The 15,295-nt window shown below is 44.5% G+C and overlaps 5 protein-coding genes across 5 annotated transcripts; 2 read left to right on the top strand and 3 right to left on the bottom strand.

Annotated features, from left to right (window-relative positions):
• Positions 1-808: 808 nt before the first annotated feature.
• On the top strand, positions 809-2,586 carry LOC100833310 (putative protein Brevis radix-like 5). The gene is made up of 4 exons (XM_010241174.3): positions 809-1,001; positions 1,125-1,640; positions 1,752-2,059; positions 2,154-2,586. Exons 1-4 carry the CDS (start codon positions 918-920, stop codon positions 2,233-2,235), a joined length of 990 nt encoding a protein of 329 aa, XP_010239476.2. The 5' UTR covers positions 809-917; the 3' UTR covers positions 2,236-2,586.
• Positions 2,587-2,962: 376 nt separating this feature from the next.
• LOC100843107 (senescence-specific cysteine protease SAG39) lies at positions 2,963-4,327 on the bottom strand. Its single transcript, XM_003578765.2, has 2 exons — positions 3,844-4,327; positions 2,963-3,739 (listed from the first exon to the last, which is right to left on the bottom strand). The coding sequence occupies exons 1-2, from the start codon at positions 4,274-4,276 to the stop codon at positions 3,153-3,155; spliced, it is 1,020 nt and encodes a 339-aa protein (XP_003578813.1). The 5' UTR covers positions 4,277-4,327; the 3' UTR covers positions 2,963-3,152.
• A 1,869-nt stretch (positions 4,328-6,196) lies between these two features.
• Positions 6,197-7,412, bottom strand: LOC100843720 (senescence-specific cysteine protease SAG39). The gene is made up of 2 exons (XM_003578767.2): positions 6,941-7,412; positions 6,197-6,846 (listed from the first exon to the last, which is right to left on the bottom strand). Exons 1-2 carry the CDS (start codon positions 7,371-7,373, stop codon positions 6,260-6,262), a joined length of 1,020 nt encoding a protein of 339 aa, XP_003578815.1. The 5' UTR covers positions 7,374-7,412; the 3' UTR covers positions 6,197-6,259.
• A 1,358-nt stretch (positions 7,413-8,770) lies between these two features.
• LOC100841586 (senescence-specific cysteine protease SAG39) lies at positions 8,771-10,125 on the top strand. The gene is made up of 2 exons (XM_003578760.2): positions 8,771-9,250; positions 9,351-10,125. Exons 1-2 carry the CDS (start codon positions 8,818-8,820, stop codon positions 9,935-9,937), a joined length of 1,020 nt encoding a protein of 339 aa, XP_003578808.1. The 5' UTR covers positions 8,771-8,817; the 3' UTR covers positions 9,938-10,125.
• Positions 10,126-11,682: 1,557 nt separating this feature from the next.
• LOC100841282 (senescence-specific cysteine protease SAG39) lies at positions 11,683-13,030 on the bottom strand. The gene is made up of 2 exons (XM_003578759.2): positions 12,568-13,030; positions 11,683-12,471 (listed from the first exon to the last, which is right to left on the bottom strand). The coding sequence occupies exons 1-2, from the start codon at positions 12,998-13,000 to the stop codon at positions 11,885-11,887; spliced, it is 1,020 nt and encodes a 339-aa protein (XP_003578807.1). The 5' UTR covers positions 13,001-13,030; the 3' UTR covers positions 11,683-11,884.
• Between the last annotated feature and the right edge of the window lie 2,265 nt (positions 13,031-15,295).

Here is a 15,295-nt window from a genome sequence, read left to right as displayed (position 1 = left end):
GTGAACAATATTATATTCTTACATTGTTTTTCAGTTTCTCTACATATTTGGTACAAAAGAACTCATGTGTCGCCGTCTGACCTTCGAAACCAAAAAACCTAAATGACATAATTGGTTTCATATGAACATAACTAGCCTTGAAATAACCAACAAATGTGAAGTGTCAAATATTCGACAACAACACCCATCACACCTAGGGATACATATATTCATATGTAATATTTCCTCCGTCCAACAAAGGATGTCTCGACTTTTGTATGCATCTATACACTAAGTCACATCTAGATACATTCAAATTTTGACAAACTTGAGACATATTTTGTTGGACGGAGGAAGATATTTATTTTCACATAAGATTTAGAAAATCATGCCACCTAGAAATCTCGTTCGAGATATTTCTTAGAAATATCGCTTTAGGACCCTACCTCTCCGCGGGTTTGTACATTGGTCTAGAAAATCTCCAAAATTTCTTAGTACTACTAAATGTCAAGTTAATCACATACTCCGTATTGTTCACGTGTGTACCGAGATAGTTAGAACATCTTATATTTAAGAAAAGTTACCGTGACAACTGATCTAGGGTCTAGTAACGTTGGATCAAATGGAATTTGGAAAACAAATTCGAAACTCGTATATCATGGATCAACCGTACTTGGTACACGCGTACGCAGTCCTCGCATCGACGATTTGAAAATCCGAAATGTTTGCGCCATAAACTTGCCCACGAACGTAGCCAGCCGTAAATACGCTACGGCCCGCTTTCACTGCGCGTACGGCTCGCGCGTTTGAAATTTCCCATCATCATCTTCTTCTTTCCCAAATCCCCAGCAGTCAGCACAGCAGAGGAGGGAGCTCAGCTCAGGATCGAGCGGAGCAGAGGTAGCCAGGAGGTCGACCGGCAGCGGCAGGCCGGCGAGATGCACGTGTGCTTCCGCGGCGGCGCCGGCGACAGCAGCAGGGTCGCCAGGCCCATCAGCGCCATCAGGGGCTTCACCAAGAGCGTACGTAATTCAGCGCCATTGATTATTTAGATGTTCTGCTTCCAATTTCTTCTCCATCCCCATCGAATCGATCCTATCCTTTAGCGGTGTTGTCGGTTCCTGAATCCTGATGTGTGCGTGCAGATGAAGGCCATGTCCCTCAAGGCGAAGCCGGGAGGCAGGAGCCGGAGGCGGCGGCCGGAGGATGTTAATCCAGGAGCGGCGTCCGCCAAGATCGCGCCGGCGCAGCTTCAGGACGAAGCCGACGACGATCCACTTGAAGATCATCAGCAGCGGAAGAAGAAGCCGGAGTTCTGCGACAAGTGCTGCTCCCCATTGCCGCCGGAGGACGAGGACGAAAGGGAAGAGGAGGAGGAGAGCGGCGGCGGGGGTCGGGAGTGGGTGGCGGAGCCGGAGCCCGGGGTGTCGATGACGCTGGCGGCGCGGCGGGACGGCACGAACCGGCTCCGCAGGGTGCGCTTCAGGGCGGAGCTCTTCGACGCCTGGGCCGCGCGGGCCTGGTGGGCCGACAACTGCGACCGCATCTTCGAGCTCTACACCGTCGCCCGCTCCGACTCCGACGAAGACTCCGACTCCGCCGCCGACGCCATGCCTGGCACCCCATGCCAGTCCGAGGACGACGAAGAGCCGCACACGCCGGTACGTACGCACGGGATCGCACTGCACTTAGATGCCATGGCATGAATATGCTTTGATTCGATTTGGTTTTCAAAATTTCTCAATGTTGGTTAATTTGGTCGGCAAATTCAGGATCATGAGACGGTGACACCCGAGCCAGGCGCGGAGGAGTCGGGGTCGTCGTTCTCCGGCGACCCGTCCAGCGGCAGCGGCAGCGGCAGCGGGTCGGCCGTTACGGTGGGGTCGCCGGTACTGGGCCTCGTCGTCACCGAACCCAACAACACCTTCGAAACGCCACGAACGCCGACGACAACTACAGAGAGCGCCCAGGACGACGATGACGAGGAAGACGAGTGGGTGGAGGAGTACGAGCCCGGGGTGTTCCTCACCGTCCGGGCCTGCCCCGACCAATCCCTCCAGCTCCGGCACGTCGAGCTCAGGTAGGTACCCCGATCGATTTCCTCTTTCCAAGACCGGAAGATTCAGGTTGCAACTATGAGTCAGTAGCCATTGATGTTTACATACATTTTGCAGCCGTGAGAGGTTCGGGGAGGTGAAGGCGAGGGTGTGGTGGCAGGAGAACAAGGACAGGCTGCGCACCTTCTACTCCTTCTGAACTCTCAACCATCTTGCTGCCACCATCCTGCCTGCTTCCATGTCTGTTTACCGTGGCGATCATTCATCCTTGTGTCTTCCGTTGAAACAGAGAATATATATATAGCTGCTAATTGATCAGCATTACAATGAGAGCAAAAGGGGCATGCGTGGAGTTGCAGCATGAAAGATAGTGACAGAGTATTTTTTTTACAGCATAGTGACAGAGTATATTATACTGTACTTGTTCTTGGAAATTTTCCTGTGGTTTTGTCCTTTTTTCCCCATGGGAATATGGGATTCATGTAAATCGGGCAACGTCCCCCGTTTTACCACTGATAACAAATCACAATTACTCCTTCCGTTTCAAAAAGATTGGCACAGTTTGAAACTAGACCTAGTTCAAAGCCGTGCCAATCTTTTTGGGATTACGACAGTTTCCATGGGCTATAGACCATGTTTTAATTGGGTTTTCGACTGATTTTGCGATATCGGGATCCGAATATATGTTTTCGAGCCGTTCTTTATTGATCGAAAAATCACTGTTCTGACCGTTTTATTGCAAAAGTTACCCATATGTACTTGAAGCAACAAGCGTAACACGTTTTTTTTTTCAATTTACATACCTAATATATTTGGAATATTTAGGACCAACATATACATGGTTTTACGAATTGTCGAATTCGCAGGAATTCCCAAGCACTGCAGTGACATATATCAAATTAATCCATCAATATAGCCAGGAAACATATTATTCATCAAACTATATATTAATATTTCAACATATTTACATAGTACTTATGACTTTTACATAGTGTATATACAACATATTTAGCATAATTACAGACACATACATGGGTATGAGCACACTACACCAGAACAAGAGTTGTGAGATTATTCAATCGCGTGTAGGTGTGTAAATATGTGGCATCTGATATTCTATGCGGTAGGGTAGGAGGGCTCCATCGCAAGGCCACACATGCCCTTCTTGTCGGCAATGTCCTTCTCCATTCTTAAGAATCCATTCTCTCCCCATGATGTGCCCCAAGAGTTCTTCATCAACCAATATTTTGTGCCATCACTTGTCACTCCATAACCGATGGCTGCGATACCATGATCAAGGTCGGTGCCACAGGAGCCGGTCATCACACCACCAGAGTAGAATTGGAATGTCATGTCACCTCCGTCAACAGCAACTGACACGGGTTGGTTCGCCACGGCCTTCATGAGGGCGCCTTCGTTATTGGCAGGCACATCCTCGTAACTCTTGATTGTTCCGGCACTTTTAGATCCACTCTTGCACTTGCCATCTTCTGCGTCATATGGGTAGCTGGACTCCTGAGTGAGGCCACCGTTTGTGATGATGAACTTGAATGCATCATCCATGAGCCCGCCTTCACAACCCTGGTCCTCGCCGTGGACATCACAATCCACTAGTTCTTGCTCTGACAATGAGACAAGCTTGCCGGTGCTCAGCTTGACAATGCCCTCTGTTGCCGCAACTGCGGAAAATGCCCAACAACAACCTGCAAATAATGGTGTTGTAATAGATGAAATTCCACATTTCCACACCATTCGCGCGTAAATGGTACATATATATGTAGCACATGTTTATCCTAAATATGCTTACCACATTGGCCTTGGTCCTTGACCGGAGTGACCGCGCCCTTAGTCCTCCAGTCAATTGTCGCCGGCAGTGCATCAATGCTGACATTCTCATAACTGAATCCTGTGGATGCCCTCACCTTGTTTGAAATAAACCCCTTGTTAGTCTTGGTTACCTTGAACTCTTCGTTGGTAATGTCAGCGAACTGGTTGATGCCAAGCCAGAACTTGTGGTTCTTGGCGTTGAACGAGTCGATGAACGCAGCATTCGCCTTGAACACCTCAAACTTGCGGTCCTTCTCGGCAGCGTCCTTGTAACTGCGGCCATACTGCGACATCCAACTCTCGTGCCTCGCCACCATGGACAAGTCATCGTTCAGCTCGCGAGCTGCGAGGCCAGAAGCAAAGAAGCAGAGGCAGCCGAGGATAGCAAGGAGGGAAGCATTGGGGATGGCCATGTTTGGTTGTTCAAGTTTTCTGTAGGTGCTATTGTAGCTTGGTCTGCTGAACTTAAGGGAATTCCCTCATATATGTATAGAACTTACATGTACATATTTAAGTACAGGATAAACGGTGCGTGTACGAAGTTTTGTGTGTGTGGAAAGTCTTGGCCTCGTACGTGCCGTGAAGAAGTGTGGTACAGAATAGAATTATAGTGCATCAGACGTACGCTTGCTGTAGGTGTGATAAGGACGTCTGTTTATGCAGGAGTTCAATCACATATTAATTAGTAGAAGGAACGTACTGCAGCTCGTTTTAACTGAGCTTCCTAAGAAAATAAAGCAACTTGTTTGGAATTGGCACAAAATTTTCAGTCGTCTAGTGATACCAGATAGAAAATGTAGGAAGGGATCAAGTGTGAAAGACCAACACCGGCCGGCTTGCCCAGGTACCTGAATATTCTGGTATTGGACGCCACTAGATGCAAAATTACATGGAATCACTCTATAAACATCTGAAGCAAATATTGACTGATGGAGCCCACATTAAAACAACAGTAAATAGCAATATGCTGTCGGAAGAGTCTGAACTGTATAAACATATTTTTGATAAGAGATCTCTTTCGAGAATGGTTATTATTTTGTTACTTTACCCGGACTTTGCCATAGTGCGATGCCTGCGCGGGCTTTGCCCCGAGATGGGTGATGGAATCCTCTGGCGGTGTCGAGGAGATGGAACGGAGAGGAGGAGTTTTTTTTTCGAAAAGGGGTGGAAGCCCCGACCTCTGCATTGAAACGATGCACACACGGAAAGGAGTTACCACCCTCAGGCCGCCGCAAGGGGTCAGGTCCAAAGCTCTCATAATTTTGGAGAGAAAAATCTACTTCTGCTATCGTATGCAATTGTACAAACATATGTTGCAGCACAAGAATGGCGCATTAACAACACATAATATCTATACCAACACGATCTAGTCCAAAACTTGATCATATATAATCGTTCATTTCTGGGGGTGTACGGGCCTGGTTCCTTTCATCATCTTGATAATCAAGTCCTAGCAAACATGGCTTGCTCTTTTCTTTTGACCAGGGCGTTTGTGTGTCTCACCAAGTTATTTCTTGTTGCTGCGACCTTGTGCTTCGTCCGTCCCAAAATAAGTGACGTGGATTTGTTTATACAAATCAACGTCACTTTATTTATACAAATCCACGTCACTTATTTTGGAACGGAGGAAATATGTTTTTTCTTGTTTTGAAGAATGAATATTGACACTTCACTGTAAAGAAACCATGTGGTAGCTAGGGTGCACACAACTAGCTAGTAGGATGGCCAATGAAAGATGAGTAGGAAAGATCAAATAGTGTGGAAGGTTTTGATATCTTGGGAAGAGCGTCGGATCCAGTTATGGAATTGGACATATGGTGCCTACGCCGCCAAGGTATACATATATAAGATTAATTAACTGACATGCTACTCACCACAAAATCAATAATAGATCAGAGCATAATATAATCGATAACCTTCAATACTGATTACAGAATGCCACCTTTTTTACTTGTTTCCGAAAATACCGAGACTTGACAATTACAATTTGGTACATAGAACAATGTCGCACTTTACCATTTAGCACCACCGACTATATCCATGAATTAATAGTTATCAACAAGCTATTGTCTATCATTTCCGAGTGTTGGCAATATGCTTCTTAATATTACTTCTGAAAATACATATTGTTGGGGAATAAAATCCATCATGCTTGAAGCCAAATGATGTAACACAGATATATTTTACAATTTACATCCAACGAGACCAAATATCTTCGGGATACTTATGCGCCAGTGAACATAGGCAGGACACAAATTCTTCTGGAAACTTTTTTTTATCTATTTCAACATATTTACATAGCCCTCATGAGCTTTATTTGTACGTACTACACAGAAACAAGAGACGTGAAATTATTCAATCATGAGTATGTGTGTGAATATGTGGCCTTTGATGTTCTACGCAGTGGGATAGGAGGGTTCCATGGCAAGGCCACACATGCCTTTCTTGTCAGCAATATCTTTCTCCATTCTCAAGAATCCATTTTCGCCCCATGTTGTGCCCCAAGAATTCTTCATTAACCAAAATTTAGTGCCGTCACTTGTCACTCCATAACCAATTGCTGCGATCCCATGATCCAGGTCTGTGCCACAAGATCCGGTCATCACACCGCCGGAGTAGAATTGAAATGTCATGTCACCTCCGTCCACAGCAACTGACACGGGTTGGTTTGCCACGGCCTTCATGAGGGCACCTTCATTATTGGCGGGCACATCCTCGTAACTCTTGATTGTCCCGGCACTTTTTGATCCACTCTTGCACTTGCCATCTTCGGCGTCATATGGGTAGCTAGACTCCTGAGTGAGGCCACCGTTCGTGATGATAAACTTGAACGCATCATCCATGAGCCCACCTTCACAACCCTGGTCCTCTCCATGGACATCGCAATCCACTAGTTCTTGCTCTGACAGTGAGACAAGCTTGCCGGTGCTCAACTTGACAATTCCCTCTGTTGCCGCAACAGCAGAAAACGCCCAACAACAACCTGCAAATGTAGTGTTTTAATATATGCAATCACACACCATTATCATGCGAGCAATTCATACATATGTAACATTCTTGTCCCTAAATGTGCTTACCGCATTGGCCTTGGTCCTTGACGGGAGTGACCGCGCCCTTTGTCCTCCAGTCTATTGATGTCGGAAGAGCTTCAATCTTCAAGTTTTCATACTTGAATCCCGTAGAAACTCTTGCCTTGTTTGAAATAAACCCCTTGTTAGTCTTGGTTGCCTTGAACTCTTCGTTGGTAAGGTCAGCGAACTGGTTGATGCCGAGCCAGAACTTATGGTTCTCGGCATTGAACGAGTCGATGAACCGAGCATTAGCCTTGAACACCTCAAACTTCTGCGCCTTCTCAGCAGCGTCCTTGTACACGCGGCCATACTGTGCCATCCATGTCTCGTGCCTCGCTGCCATGGACAAGTCGTCGTTCAGCTCGCGAGCTGCGAGGACAGAGCTGCAGAAACAGAGGCAGCCAAGGATAGCAAGGATCGAAGCCTTGGGGATTGCCATGTTTGATGAGGCCCCTCTGTATGTACTATGGCTTTGGTTTGGTCTGTTCAATTAACGGAACTTCTTGACATTTATAGTACTTACAGGTAAGTATAGTTAAGTATATGAGATACGGTGCGTGTATGGAGTTGTGTTGTGGAGAGGCTGCTGGTGCTATTGCGTAGCCGTGACGAAGTGTAGCACAGGATAGAATAGAATATTGGTGCACGAGACGTACGCTTGCTGTTCGTGTGAGAAGGACCTCTGTTTATATATGCAGTAATTCACATGTGAATTGACGTGTTTCCACAAGATGTTCAGTCCTTTAGTAATATACAAAGATAAAAATTGCTCAGGTAACTGAATATAGGAGGAAATTAGATCGATGCACATATTACATGGAATTACTCTATAAACATCTGAAGCAAATGGTGACTGTTCAATGACACATGAAACAACAGTAAATAGCAATGGCGTGTCAGAACAGTCCGTCATTCTCGCTCGTCGCCTTCTCCCTCGCCGCAGCCGGTGGCCTGGGCGATTGACGGCATCGGTGGTGCCTATTCTCCGCACACAAGGTTCACGTCTTATTATCAATACAATTTTTATAAATAGATATCTTTATTCTTTCATTCACTTATCCACTTATAGTCTTCAACACTAATCACATAAAACTAGATTTTTATTTATTTTTGGGGTTCAGATTGTATAACCATGTCCCACTCTACCGTTTTATTCATTCATGTATAGGAAAAAAAATCACTTGAGAAAGCACCATGGGTTAAATAACAGGGGAAGCTACTTCGCGGTCCTATTCCGTTAGTATATATTACTCCCTCCGTCGCATATTAAGTGACTCAAGTTTGTTTAAATATGGATGTTTCTATATCCAAAATTGTCTACACATGTAGTATTTCGTCACTTAATATGGGACGGAGGGAGTACTAAAGAAGGAAGGGCTGAGCATTTTGTGCAAATTCTAAACAAGTTGCTTGGTTTCTTTTGGAAGCTCTCTTAAAAGTTAAAACCCTGCAGGCTGCAGTAGAGTCTCTTCTCGTACTAAACTACTAATTAACATCTAAAATACAGCATAAACAGAGGTCCTTCTCACCCCTAGAGCGACGGTACGTCTCAGTGCACAATATTCTACTCCCTCCGTCCAACAAAAGATGTCTCAAGTTTGTTAAAATTTGAATGTATCTGGACATGACTTAGTGTATAAATGCATTTAAATTTGATCAAAGTTGAGACAAATGTACGGAGGCAGTATTATTTACCACACTTCTTGACGGCTACGCAGGAGGGCCAGCCTCTCCACACAAACACACAACGTACACGCACCTTATATATCTCCTGTACTTAAATATGTAACTGTAAGTACTATATATACCACCTAGTTCCAATGGAACAGACCAGACCAAAGCAACAACGTACATACAGAACAGAACAGAGGGCCTGATCAAACATGGCGATCCCCAAGGCTTCGCTCCTTGCTATCCTTGGCTGCCTCTGTCTCTGTGGTTCTGTCCTCGCAGCTCGTGAGCTGAACGATGATTTGTCCATGGTGGCAAGGCACGAGAATTGGATGCTGCAGTACGGCCGCGTGTACAAGGACGCTGCTGAGAAGGCACAAAAGTTTGAGGTGTTCAAGGCGAATGCCGAGTTCATCAACTCGTTCAATGCCGGGAACCATAAGTTCTGGCTTGGCATCAACCAGTTCGCTGACATTACCAATGAAGAGTTCAAGGCAACCAAGACTAACAAGGGGTTTATTTCAAACAAGGTAAGAGTCCCTACGGGATTCATGTATGAGAACATGAGCTTTGATGCGCTTCCGGCAACAATAGACTGGAGGACAAAGGGGGCGGTCACTCCCATCAAGGACCAAGGCCAATGTGGTAAGCATATTTAGAATAAACGTGTGCTACACATATGTACTTGTACCATTTATGCTTGAATGGTGTGTAATTTCATCTATCATGACTCAATCATTTGTAGGTTGTTGCTGGGCATTTTCCGCCGTTGCGGCAATGGAGGGCATTGTCAAGCTGAGCACCGGCAAGCTTGTCTCACTTTCAGAGCAAGAACTAGTGGATTGTGATGTCCACGGCGAGGACCAGGGCTGTGAAGGCGGGCTCATGGATGATGCATTCAAGTTCATCATCAAGAACGGCGGACTCACTCAAGAGTCCAACTACCCATATGATGCGGCAGACGGCAAGTGCAAGAGTGGATCTAGTAGTGCTGCAACAATCAAGAGTTACGAGGATGTGCCTGCTAATAACGAGGGTGCCCTCATGAAGGCCGTGGCGAACCAACCTGTGTCAGTTGCCGTTGACGGAGGTGACATGACATTCCAATTCTACTCTGGTGGTGTGATGACCGGCTCATGTGGCACGGACTTGGATCATGGGATCGCGGCCATTGGTTATGGAACAACGAGTGATGGTACAAAATTTTGGATAATGAAGAATTCTTGGGGCACATCATGGGGAGAGAATGGATTCTTAAGAATGGAGAAGGACATTGCCGATAAGAAGGGCATGTGTGGTCTTGCCATGGAGCCCTCCTACCCCACTGCATAGAACATCAACTGCCACTATTTAAACACATACACACCATTGAATGGTTTCACATATGTTGTTTGTTGTGTAGTATGTTTATATCCATGTGCTTGTAAATTATGCTTAATATATGTTGTATATATACTATGTAAAACTCATTAGTACTATATAAATATGTTGAAATACTATTTATAGTCTGATGAAAAATATTTGTCTTGGCTATATTCATTGGAGTTAAATATTCATAAATATTTGCTATTGCTGGATATAATTGAAATGTGCTCCGATGTTGGCCTTTAGGTATGTACGGGGAACTTTGCAATAACTTGTATTTTCAAAAGTAACGAATATGTAGAAGCATGCCAACACTTTGGAATGATAGACAGTTTCTACTTCTATACGAGAAGACTCCCTAACGGGGCACCATGGTCACGGTCGATCCGACCACGAGAAACCGAGGAGCCTATGGACCCTCTGCTCCGCTCAAAACCATCACAAAACTCACCAACCTTACGGTTATCTTCTATTCTATATGGTGTCACACATCCAAAATATCATGTACGACGCGCGCCTAGTGTGCCACAAACCGGTCTTTGGGTTCGCTGCCACGGGTGGTCCCGAGAGGCTGTTGCTCCTCATCAAGTCCAGGCGGGTGGTGCATAGGGTCTCGATGTTGGATCGTCGGATGCTATCTTGCTGTCATGATGCTGGCTCGGATCTTGCCGCCTTCTTCCATTGCCATCTCGCCCCCACGGAGGTAGCCGTGGGAGGCCACTGCTCCTTGTTGCGTCACTGTAGGGTAGCCGTAGGAGGCCACTCCTCGTCTTCACGCTTGGCGAGGCTGCCACGGATATGGAACCGTGTGCGATGTTGCCATTGTGTGTTTTATCCCCCATTTTACAATTTTCAAAGTTCGTTGGTCGCTAGAAAGAATTCTCCAAGAGTTTTGAAATTTACCCTAGAATTCTGAAAGTTTTTCAAAAATTGTGAAAGTTACCCTAGAATTTTGTAAGTTTTTCAAAAATTGTGGAAGTTCTTTGAAACTTCGCTCCAAATATTCTGGAAGTTCTCCCAATATTTTGAAAGTTCTGTTTGAAAATTTTGTCTAGATTTTTATAAGTTTTCCAAAAAATCAACATTTCACTTCATAAGTTTTCAAAAATTGTGAAAGTTACCCTAGAATCGTGAAAGTTTTTTTTAAAAATTGTGGAAGTTCTTTGAAACTTCGCTCCAAATATTCTGGAAGACATGGTAACCTCAGCTATGTAAATGTTCCGTAAAGCAAAGGGTAAGGTGTGTGTAGTCTATGAGAGGGATGAAACAAGATAGTAGCAGATTGCTCGGAGAATGCACGATAACCAAGCGAGGGAAATGGAAGACGGGCAGGAGAAATCAAATACTCCCTCCGTTCCTTAATTTTTATCGAAATATTGCATGTATCTAGACGCATTTTAGGAATAGATATATCCATTTTTAGGCAAATTTAAGGCAAGAATTATGAAACGGAGGGAGTAGCATGGAAGGTTTTGACTCTACGGCAAGGGATCCGATCCAAATATGGGATTGGATAAATGATGCCTATGTATAGCCATAAGACTATCTAGTGACATGTAACCACCAGAACCAATTACCAGAAAATCTATAACTGATCAAAACATAATATAATAAATACATTGTAGATAAAAAATTCATTATCATCGGTGTCCGATCCAAACATGAAATTGAACATATGGAATGCCATAGTAATAAGTTAGCTCCAATGAATATAGCAGGGGCACATATTTTTCATCGAAGTTGTATTACTATTTCAACATATTTACATAGGGCTCATGACTTTTATATAAGGTGTATATACAATATATTTGTGTAACACAATTACAGGCACATGGATATGAACGTACTACATAGCGACAAGAGATGTGAAATTATTCAATCATGTATATGTGTCCATATGTGGAATTTGGGATTCTATGCAGTGGGGTAAGATGGCTCCATGGCAAGGCCACACATGCCCTTCTTGTCGGCAATATCCTTCTCCATTCTTAAGAAACCATTCTCACCCCATGATGTGCCCCAAGAATTCTTCATTAACCAATATTTTGTGCCATCACTTGTCACTCCATAACCAATGGCTGCGATCCCATGATCAAGGTCTGTGCCACAGGAGCCGGTCATCACGCCACCGGAGTAGAATTGGAATGTCATATCACCTCCATCAACAGCAACCGACACGGGTTGGTTCGCCACAGCCTTCATGAGGGCACCTTCGTTATTGGCGGGCACATCCTCGTAACTCTTGATTGTCCCGGCACTTTTAGATCCACTCTTGCACTTGCCATCTTCTGCGTCATATGGGTAGCTGGACTCCTGAGTGAGCCCACCGTTCGAGATGATAAACTTGAATGCATCATCCATTAGACCGCCTTCACAGCCCTGGTCTTCACCGTGGACATCACAATCCACTAGTTCTTGCTCCGACAGCGAGACAAGCTTGCCAGTGCTCAGCTTGACAATGCCCTCCGTTGCCGCAACGGCAGAAAATGCCCAGCAACAACCTGCAAATAATTGTGTTGTCATAGATGCAATCATACACCATTCCCATCTAAACGGTTCATATATATGTAGCACACTTTTATTCTAAATGTACTTACCACATTGGCCTTGGTCCTTGACAGGAGTGACTGCGCCTTTTGTCCTCCAGTCGATTGACGCCGGTAGTGCATCAAAGCTCACGTTTTCATAACTGAACCCTGTAGGAGCCCTCACCTTGTTTGAAATAAACCCCTTGTTAGTCTTGGTTGCCTTGAACTCTTTATTGGTAATGTCAGCAAACTGGTTGATGCCGAGCCAGAACTTGTGGTTCCCGGCATTGAACGAGTCGATGAACCCTGCATTAGCCTTGAAGACCTCAAACTTGCTTGCCTTCTCGGCGGCATCCTTGTACACACGGCCATACTGGAGCATCCAACTCTCATGCCTTGCCACCATGGACAAATCATCGTTGAGCTCCCGAGCTGCGAGTACAGAACTACAGAAACAGAGGCAGCCAAGGATAGCAAGCAGGGAAGCCTTGGGGATGGCCATTTTTTATCAGGCCCCTCTTCTGTATGTTGTTGTTGCTTTGGTTTGGTCTGTTCAATTGGAAACTAGGTGGTATATATAGTACTTACATGTACATATTTAATTAATTATAGGTATATCTACGGTGCGTGTACGAAGTTTTGTGTGTGGAAAGGCTTGGCATCCTACGTGCCGTGAAGAAGTGTGGTACAGAATAGAATTATAGTGCATCAGACGTGCACTTGCTGCAGGTGTGAGAATTACGAGCAGTAGTTTAGCACAAAAACTGCTCTGAATGGTCTTAACTGAGCTTCCAAAATGAAACTAAGCAACTTGTTTGGAATTTGCACAAATTGTTGAGACCTCATTTTCGTTTTACAGTAATTGTTAATGCCTCTAGTAAATACTACTCCGTATACATATTTGTTTTCATGTATCTCTTCAAGACGTCTTACATCTATGCCGAATTTAGTTTCTAAAAACATACTAGTAGCTCCTTCCTGTTACTGACCTATGTTTCTTTCAGAAATGTATAATTTTTAGATATGAAAATTGACCACGGATCTTTTCTTTGCAGCGTTTTGGGCATATATCACAGCAGTCGACTGACACCCGGCACTTTCCAGTCTGCGCCATCATCTTGGTAGTCCATGTTATAGTACGGTACAAACTGATCATATCTCAGGTAGAGATTGATGCGCATAAGTAAACGTTTTCGCTTTGCTATTGAAAGTGATGGGTGGTCACATGGTGATTACCTTAATTTTGGATACCAAATGAAAAAAGTTTGTCTTTTTGATATGGGAAAAGTACTTTTTTAGTCCCTCAACTTGTCGGAAAATTCATTTCTCGTCCCTTTAAAAATAATTCGTATTTTTTTCATCCCTCAACTTTCAAAACCGGACACTTTTAGTCCTTAAAGCTATTCGAAGCGGTTTGTCTAGCCACGTGTCCGGTTTGCACTTAATCCCGTGACCGCCGAAGCTGTTGAAATTGCCCGTCGTCGGCACTGGTTGTACTTCTCCTCCATCTACATCATCTATATCTTGATTGGAAAAAAAATAAGTGAAAAAACTATACGAAAACCAGACACATGGCTAGGAAAACCACTTTGGATGGACTGAGGGACTAAAAGTGTCCGGTTTTGAAAATTGAGAGACGAAAAAAGTACGAAATTTTTTTGAGGGACGAAAAGCGAACTTTCTGACAAGTTGAGGGACGAAGAAAATACTTTTCTCTTTTGATATTGGGAGTGATTAAATGGTTAACTGATGATCAATGAAAAAGGTTACCGAGCGCACAGGTATTTGCGGTTACCGAAAAATACCGCTCGGTTACCACCCAAAATTGTTCAAACGAATATTGATTCAAACTTTTTTCGCATACAAGGTAATTTATTCGCATAGAGAGTGTTTAAATTCAAAAAATTCAAAGTAATACGATTTTGTTTGCTTGGTAAGTTCATTTACTATGGGGCCATGGGGGTCGATAAGTGGGGTTGCCAAGCGGTAACCGAAATTATTGTCCGCTAACCAAAACCCTGCTGACAACCCGTCACTTGACGATGCCAGCCTTCTCCAGATTCAAATGTGATATCCTCATCCTCATCGGGACAAAAGGGAGATGGAGCCACCGGCGACAAGAGACACTACGGCGCGGTTCAGTGAGCCCTAACATCACGGCCCTGCTCCTCCTCGCCGTGAAAAGGAAGGGAGACAGATTGAAACGGGCAAGGACGGATCAAGGACTGATCTTGTAAAACAGTTGCCTTTGTCCGCAGTTTCATTGTTACTGGAGAACTTTATCTGTCCTTGCCCGTTTCAATCTGTCTCCCAAGATGACCTCGGACCTTGCCCTTTTCAATCTGTCTCCCAAGATGACCTCGGACCTCACAGACTTTCTCATTCTTGCGGCTACATCGCATAAATGGAAATGCTGGGTATTATCCCATTTGGCGAACCAGATTACTCCGTAATCCAACTGATTTCTAAACCACACCAAATTAAAACACTACACACTTGTCACAAAGATGGATACATATCTTCTACTTGTCTTTAGCCAGGTAGTAAATTTGCTGCTCCCTCTGACCCATATTACTTGTTCGCTGATCTAAATATAGGACAAGTAATACGGGTCGGAGGAAGTATATATTTTTCTGCAAATATTACCAAAGCAACTAATCAAACGGAATCAGCATAATACACGAGCCTGGCAACAGTTTTTATTCATAGATAGTGACGATTATTATAATAAAATCCTGATCCGGCTAGCCAATCCTAGGAGCTTTGGAGACCTTGTCGTTGGAGTCCACGAACAGCC

Source organism: Brachypodium distachyon, chromosome 4, assembly GCF_000005505.3.
Source record: "Brachypodium distachyon strain Bd21 chromosome 4, Brachypodium_distachyon_v3.0, whole genome shotgun sequence".
Lineage (NCBI taxonomy): Eukaryota > Viridiplantae > Streptophyta > Magnoliopsida > Poales > Poaceae > Brachypodium > Brachypodium distachyon.
Note: the sequence above shows the minus strand (reverse complement) of the source record. Positions and strands in the feature narration are given on the sequence as shown.

Bases quoted from the DNA above. Each gene is read 5' to 3' on its own strand.
- LOC100833310 (XM_010241174.3), top strand. From the start codon at position 918: ATGCACGTGTGCTTCCGCGGCGGCGCCGGCGACAGCAGCAGGGTCGCC. The intron at 1,641-1,751 runs GTACGTACGCAC...CGGCAAATTCAG, and splicing joins ACGAAGAGCCGCACACGCCG to GATCATGAGACGGTGACACC. The intron at 2,060-2,153 runs GTAGGTACCCCG...TACATTTTGCAG, and splicing joins CTCCGGCACGTCGAGCTCAG to CCGTGAGAGGTTCGGGGAGG.
- LOC100843107 (XM_003578765.2), bottom strand. From the start codon at position 4,276: ATGGCCATCCCCAATGCTTCCCTCCTTGCTATCCTCGGCTGCCTCTGC. The intron at 3,740-3,843 runs GTAAGCATATTT...CATTATTTGCAG, and splicing joins CAAGGACCAAGGCCAATGTG to GTTGTTGTTGGGCATTTTCC.
- LOC100843720 (XM_003578767.2), bottom strand. From the start codon at position 7,373: ATGGCAATCCCCAAGGCTTCGATCCTTGCTATCCTTGGCTGCCTCTGT. The intron at 6,847-6,940 runs GTAAGCACATTT...CTACATTTGCAG, and splicing joins CAAGGACCAAGGCCAATGCG to GTTGTTGTTGGGCGTTTTCT.
- LOC100841586 (XM_003578760.2), top strand. From the start codon at position 8,818: ATGGCGATCCCCAAGGCTTCGCTCCTTGCTATCCTTGGCTGCCTCTGT. The intron at 9,251-9,350 runs GTAAGCATATTT...AATCATTTGTAG, and splicing joins CAAGGACCAAGGCCAATGTG to GTTGTTGCTGGGCATTTTCC.
- LOC100841282 (XM_003578759.2), bottom strand. From the start codon at position 13,000: ATGGCCATCCCCAAGGCTTCCCTGCTTGCTATCCTTGGCTGCCTCTGT. The intron at 12,472-12,567 runs GTAAGTACATTT...AATTATTTGCAG, and splicing joins CAAGGACCAAGGCCAATGTG to GTTGTTGCTGGGCATTTTCT.